This window comes from Austrofundulus limnaeus, unplaced genomic scaffold, assembly GCF_001266775.1.
Source record: "Austrofundulus limnaeus strain Quisiro unplaced genomic scaffold, Austrofundulus_limnaeus-1.0 Scaffold199, whole genome shotgun sequence".
Lineage (NCBI taxonomy): Eukaryota > Metazoa > Chordata > Actinopteri > Cyprinodontiformes > Rivulidae > Austrofundulus > Austrofundulus limnaeus.
Window position 1 is genome coordinate 200545 of NW_013952601.1, and position 7425 is coordinate 207969.

General features: G+C 43.0%; 1 protein-coding gene across 1 annotated transcript; it reads left to right on the forward strand.

The window, feature by feature from the left end:
• The first annotated feature begins 104 nt into the window (after positions 1 to 104).
• Positions 105 to 3978, forward strand: LOC106524738 (protocadherin 8). Its single transcript, XM_014018663.1, has 3 exons — positions 105 to 2783; positions 2867 to 3065; positions 3257 to 3978. The coding sequence occupies exons 1-3, from the start codon at positions 354 to 356 to the stop codon at positions 3568 to 3570; spliced, it is 2943 nt and encodes a 980-aa protein (XP_013874117.1). The 5' UTR covers positions 105 to 353; the 3' UTR covers positions 3571 to 3978.
• The last annotated feature ends 3447 nt before the right edge of the window (positions 3979 to 7425 follow it).

The following is a 7425-nucleotide window of genomic DNA, read 5'->3' on the forward strand; positions in this document are numbered from 1 at the left end:
AGAAAGAAAGAAAGAAAGAAAGAAAGAAAGAAAGAAAGAAAGAAAGAAAGAAAGAAAGAAAGAAAGAAAGAGTCGAGCCTTGGAGCTTGGATGTATTTTTAATTCTAAAGCGAGGGATTGGTCACACTTGGTCTCATTAGCATGAGGCGCAGTATAAACCCCCCTCCTCTGCAGAATTTGGAGCTGTGTTGAAGGCGAGGCTACGAGTGGATCTGTCTGACTGGCTGCGCGTAAAAAAGGAGTAACTTTCACTTTCCAGCACAGTTGTCAAAGCTGCGCGAGGAGCCGGCTCCAGATGTGAACCGCTCTCGCGCGCAACGAGGCTGCTCACCAAGGGACAGAGAACCATCAAGATGACGCGAGGCGCGTTTAGAACTTATTGGCACCGGTGGGTTGTGATTTTCTCCCTCCATCACCTGTTCTTTGCCTCCTGGGCTCACACCGAGGGGAATACTGTCAGGTACCAGACCAGAGAGGAGGACGCGCCGGGCACTGTGATCGGGAACCTCGCCAAGGACATGTCCTTGAGTTTGTCTCATGCCTCCAAGACCAATTTCAGAATGATGAAGCAGTTCAACGACTCTTTCATCAGGGTGCGGGAGAGCGACGGGCAGCTGGCTGTCGGGGAGCGGATAGACAGGGAGCGGATCTGCAGGCACACTCCTCAGTGCCTGATCACTTTTGACGTGGTTAATTTCTCCAAAGATCGCTACAAACTAATTCACGTCGAAGTGGAAGTAAAGGACATCAATGACAACTCTCCGGAGTTTCCGAGCCGGGAATCTGTGGTGGAGATCTCCGAGAACGCAGCGCTGGGGTCCCGGATCCCCTTGGACCCAGCGGCGGACGCAGACGTCGGGTCGAATTACATCCAGAGTTATCAGATTTCTGTCAACAGTCATTTTACCATCGATGTGCTCCTGAGAGCGGATGGGGTTAAATATGCGGAGCTGGTCCTGATGAAGGAGTTAGACCGGGAGACTCAGTCCTCCTATGATGTGGAACTGGTCGCCACAGACGGGGGCAACCCGCACAGGTCGGGCTCAACAAAAATAACTATTAAAGTGACTGACTTTAATGACAACAGTCCTGTTTTTGATCAGAACAGTTTTTCTGTCAGTTTGCCGGAGGACGCGCCGCTTGGCGCCGTCATCCTGGACTTAAACGCAGTCGATGCTGATGAGGGTCTGAATGGAGAAGTGGTCTACGGCTTCGGGAAACAGGTTTCCCACGACATCCGAGAACTTTTCCAAGTGGATCACAAAACGGGCCGCCTGACGCTCAGGAGCCCCGTGGACTTTGAGGACAAACGCACCTACGAGCTGGACGTGCAGGCGACGGACCTGGGAGCGAACCCGACCCCCTCCGTGTGCAAAATCGTCATCCATGTCACGGACGTGAACGACAACGCTCCGGAAATCAGCATCACCCCGATGACTTCGGTCGCGACAGGTGTCGCGCACATCAGCGAGGCGGCAGAGAAGGACAGCCTGGTGGCGCTGATCAGCACCCTGGACAGAGACTCGGGCATCAACAGCCAGGTCCACTGCACGCTGTACGGCCACGATCACTTCAAACTCCGCCAGGCTCACGAGGACAGCTACATGATCGTCACAGCAGCCGCTCTGGACCGGGAGCGCATCGCTGAGTACAACCTCACAGTCATGGCTGAGGATTTTGGGTCCCCCCCTCTGAGAAAAATCGCCCAGTTTACCATCAGACTCAGCGATGAGAACGACAACGCCCCCCACTTTGCTAAAAGCGTGTATGAAGTTTCAGTGATGGAGAACAATGCCCCGGGCGCTTACATCACCACTGTGGAGGCCAGCGACGCAGATTTGGGCAACAATGGGAAAATCACCTACAGACTGGTGGACAGTGTTATCATGGGGTCCCCAGTGAACACATTTGTGTCTCTTAACTCAGTGTCTGGCTCCATATATGCACTGAGAAGCTTTAATTATGAAGTGATGAAGCAGCTGGATGTACGCATCCAGGCCAGTGATGGGGGGTCACCCCAGCTGCAGAGCACAGCCATCATCAGGTTAAAAATAGTTGATCAGAATGACAACCAGCCTTATATCATAGAGCCCCCGCTCTATAAGGGCTCTGCTGAGGTTTTCCTGCCCAAAGATGCTCCTGCAGGGTAYGTGGTCACCCAGATACGGGCCACAGATGCTGATGAGGGAATCAATGCACAAATATCGTTTAAAATCACAGAGGGTGGGCACCTGGGCTTCTCTATCAACAAGGACACGGGGAAGGTGCTGGTGAGTCGACAGCTGACATACGACGTCTCAGACAATGTCAAAGTAACAGTGGCAGTGAGCGACAATGGATCCCCCTCTCTGACCTCCTCAGCCATGATTATTTTCAGTTTCATCGAAGGGACTCTGCCCAGCTTGCCCTCATTGGCTCAAAACGGCAACGAGGAGGTTTTTGAATGGGACATGTCCATWGCCATTATCATCGTCCTAGCAGGGAGCTGCTCCGTCCTCCTGCTGGCTATCATCCTCATCACCACCATTTGTAGCCGCCGGAAAAAGGAGACCAGGGAAGCGGGGTTTGATAACAAAGAGGACGCGCCGGATGTGGAGAATGTGGAAAGTGGTCAGATTGATTCATTGATCGCCAACCACAAAGGCAAAATGTTTGATGCACACCCATTTCCTGAGGGTCTGCCGGTGGCGGGCAGCACCACAGCAGAGACGGGCTGTGAGGACAGCAGGCAAACAGCAGSCATGTTTGAGTCAAACAGCAGGACCATGGAGGGGAAGCTAAAGGTATTTTCTTGCATATTTAAATTTCCCGTCTTATCTGTTAATGATTTTGTTGTTCAAAACATGTGATTTGTGCTTTTTTGCAGGGTTATTCCACACTGCCAGGATATGGGAAAGAAACTGTCAGGCCTATAACTATATGGAAGGGCAATTCATTCACAACAATCTCAGCAAGAGACCCTCAAATCAGTGGCAAAGACAGTGGAAAGGGGGACAGTGACTTCAACGACAGCGACTCTGACATCAGTGGGGATGTCCATAAGAAAGAGTCACCACCGATGAACAGTAAGTGTCACAAATTTGATAATAAACAAACATTTTGCTTGAAGAAAATTGGTTTAATATTGCTGCACAGCAGACACAATTTGACTTGTTTATCTTGACCTTATATAAGATGTTTTATCACTAAACGACCTGAAGACCCCAGTGTTTGTTTACATTCCACCCTGACGCCACTGCTGCTTTTTCCCCCTAAGGTCTCTGGGCGTGCACGAGTGAGTGCAAGGTGCTGGGACACTCGGACCGATGCTGGAGCCCCTCAGCTACGAGACCCAACACGAGCCTGGCCTGCGGACCCCACCTGTCAACATTCTCAAAGACCGCAACCCTTCCCCGGGACGCAAGGAGGGAAAACTACTACCCGGCTCACCTACCCAAAACTGGCGGTCTGCAGAGCGTGTACGAAAAAGTTCAACACCAGGAGTTTGATTACATTCTTGTCGGCCCGCCGACGCCAGCCAGGATACAGGAAACAGATGAAATATCCATCCCAGAGTACACAAACTCTTAGAGCCATCCAAAAGAAAGAACTGAAACTGTAATTAAAAGACATTCAGTCTTTGTTATGTACAGTCCTTTTATCCAAACGGACTTTGTGTTGGATCGTTGAAGTGTTTTAGTAGCGTGTCGTGTGCATTTTTTGGCTCATATAAGACTGTTTGTTGTTTTATGTGTAATATGCAAGATTTTCTACATCAATAATATATTTTTCATAAGAATTCAATGTAAAAAAATAATTTTATTATGGATTTATGAACGCATGTGTCATTATTTAAGGACATGACCTAAGGACAAACAAAAACTTTTCTTTTTTTCTTTCTTTGTTTTGTTTTGTTTTGCTGTGGAAAACAATCAGTATGAAAGGTGTTTGTGGTAGATTTTATCACATTGTTGCACAAATAAAAAAAGTTTAAATCAACATGGGTTTTGCTCTTTAACAAAGACTCAGTTTCCAAGTTGCAGTCTCACAGTACATTTCGGTCCTCGGGGAATATCCATAAAGCATTTAGAATAACCTCAATTACCCAACTGCGTGCATTTTATTTGCCTCAAAGGCTTATAAGCTGCAGTAAATAAAATGAAGTTCTCAAGCCAGCACAGTTAAACTGATAGCAAGCCCAAACCAATCTCATTGTCTTCTCATTGTACACACTGTGGTTACTGCTGCCTCAATTTGCATGCAAATATGGCACTGCTGTTCAAACTCTCCTACAATTGCATATTTTTCAAAGGTCAAAGCATCCCCTCACCTTCCGTGATTGCCTCCCAGCTTACCAATTATCCAAAAAAAAATGTAATTTAATCTTGTTTCTAAGCAACAGCAGCACAGTGTCTCTGAATCTCTTTTCTTGCTATTTTTCTTCTTTTTAAGTTATAATAAAGAGCAAGAATCCTTGACCACAAGTCTCGAAAATCAGAAAATTCTTAATTAAGCAGATGCTTTTCCTCTGTGCGAGCGCCGTTCTTCAAGTCTGTGTCGTCTTTTAGCAAGTTGGGCCAATAAACGGGAGCAGAGAATAATGAAACTTACAAGTTACGACTACAGTTATAGTGCAAGCTTTCATTCCTGCTGACACACAGGCAAACAACTTAAGGAAATCTGCAGCAGCCGTATAAAAAATGTATGTTACTGTGGCGCTTGACAGTTTGGGAAACCATTTTTTATTTCTTTATCTTTTCTTTTTTTCAAAGAAATTCGGCATTTCTGCATAAATACGACCCGAAACWGAAACGTATTTCAACACACATCTTCAAAGTAAATAAATACAGCCCAACTGAACAAATGATGCAAGAATATTATGTGCTCATGTGTTTGTTGAGGGAAATGATCCAATATTACACCAGTAGGAATAACAGTTAATTTGAAGGTGAATTTAAAGTGGGGTGTTGTCATTCTCATGGCTGATTTCACCACCGGGAGAAAACTGAACGTTGTGCACAGCAGAGCTGCAAAAACATAAACAACTACTATTTAGAAAAAAAAAAAGAATATGCTGCCTTTGTGCAAATTGTGTTGCAATGGCCATGTCAAAGTGTTGTCCTTAATCAAAAACAACAAGCCATTTCCACAAAGCTGAAGCAATTCTGTCAAGAWAGAAACCCTTCAAGCTGATGTGCTGGAGCAGTTTGCAAGTAAATATTTGTTTGCAGTTGTTGCTGCACAAAGTGTCACATAAGCTTCTGATGGCAAAAGGTTCAGATTTTGTGTAACACAGAATTTATTTTACCAATAAAATACAAAAAATGAATATTTTTCTTAGTTAGATGGCTAAGGAACAATGACTGAGTATGTTTCTGTGTATGTCTGTTAGCAAAATACCTCATGAACCACTKGGCAGATTTTGTTGAAACTCTCAGAAAGTTATCGTTGAATATATTTTTGTAAATGATTAACTTTCAGAGTCAATCAAATTCAAGATGGCCACCACAGCAAAGCAAAAAACAAAAACTGCTATAAATCAGTCAATTATACTGATGTTCAGCTAGATTTTTGTATCAGTAGCTGAGATTGATCACATGCTTACACTTGAAGTGCTAATGGATCAAGGGAGGTTTGTAGTTAAAACTTTGGAATTTACTATTAAAAGCAAAWCTGTTAGCAAAACATCTCATGAACCAGTAAAGTTTTTTTAAACTTTCAGGAAGTAGTCACTAGGGGTAAATCTATTGGGAGTCAACCCAATTTAAAATGGCAACCACAGCCACAGTTATCAAACACAAAAATGTTTATAAGTCATCTGATTAGCAGAGCCGGCTCTTGGCATAGGCGAACTAGGTTGTCGCCTAAAGCGCCATCAGCTGGAGGGGCCGCCAAACTACAGACAAAAAAATAATTGTAATCCCTGGTTGTAACTCTGCTCAGTGCCCCTTTCAATTAGCTTTGTCTTAAAAAACAATAATGAAGTATTACAGTAAAAATAAACTACTCTACCCATAAAACATTTTTTCCAATGCAACAATCGCCCCACCCTCTCTCTCATTTGATTSACGTTGCACTAACTCRTCCTACTCCGACACTCTGACAGGGGAGGGGCTAGTAGTGCCTCTCAGGTAGCGGTTCATGTTGACAAACTCAATAAAAACAAGTCTGTATTTAATTGTTCTGACCACGTTAAAGATGAGGAGGACCTCGAAGCTGCTGGTGCAGCTTATAGAAAATACAGAAAAGAGGTGGAGGAAAAGCAGTCCCAGTGTAAAGGTATGTGTCRTTGTTTTTAATCCTAAAAACGATAGTTAGCTAGAAGCTAACCTATGTTAAACCAAGTGGCCTAGTAATGCTACTGTGTAGCGTTGTAACTTATTTTAGTAATACAAAATCACAACTGCAAAGTATTTTTGTAGTCTGTCTGYTGCAGGCAGCTACTTGTTTTGCTTGTACTRTACAGACAGTAGTAGGTAAATTTCTGTCTTTATTCTGGATAGATGCACTGAAAAGATATTTGCGGAGGACTGTAGCTGATGCAGAAGGACCTTCACTCACATATTCACCAGCTGCTGAAGAATTTAAGTTCTGCCAATTATCTTGGTTCTCTTGGTCACTGTCATGATGCATGTAGTCATTATTAGTTTATTATATTGCTTTTGTTTTGTTTAATGTTTAACTTTTATAGTTTTTACAGTAAATGTAAGTCATAGTCAAATAAAATGACACTTTCTTAACCACTTTTTAAGAAGTAGAATGACAAAACAGACTTAAATCAGTGGTTTAATAGTAAGCTTTTACTGTATGTTTGAATGCAGCTTGAAGCAGGTGAGTTCTGCAGTTGTTACATTAGTAGTTATTTAAATTATGTTATATCAAAAGAGTCCTTGTTCTTTCCATGTAAAAGTTATTTCTCTTACCACCAGAATGGTGGCAAACACTTGTTTGATATGACGGAATTTGAATATCTACAAATTGTATCAAAACCAACAAATAATACATTTTAATGTAACGAGATTTTACCTAAAATGCACATTTTGTATGCTTAACTAAAAAGTCTTAAGCTACAAAGTTGAAAAAAAATCCCATTATTTTCTCTTGTGTATTTCATAAAAAATAATCAGGTTAATTAACAAATAAATAATCTTGTTGGAGATGTTCATTTACATACAACTTGGGTTGCAACAACATAAACAGAGTGGCAAGAATTTGATCAGAATTGTGTGCTTGCCAGAACACTGTTAAATAAGTGTGTGAAAGATTTAAATGTTCAGGCTTCAAATTATTGTTTGTTCATATTGATATCTACACTTAAATATGTGTCACTGCACACTAAAGCTTGTGGCACCAAAGTTACACAATAGACAATAGTATGAAATATTTAAAGTAATCTTTCTATTGTTTCCAGTTGAAGGAACCAGCAGACCGTTACACATCCTGAGG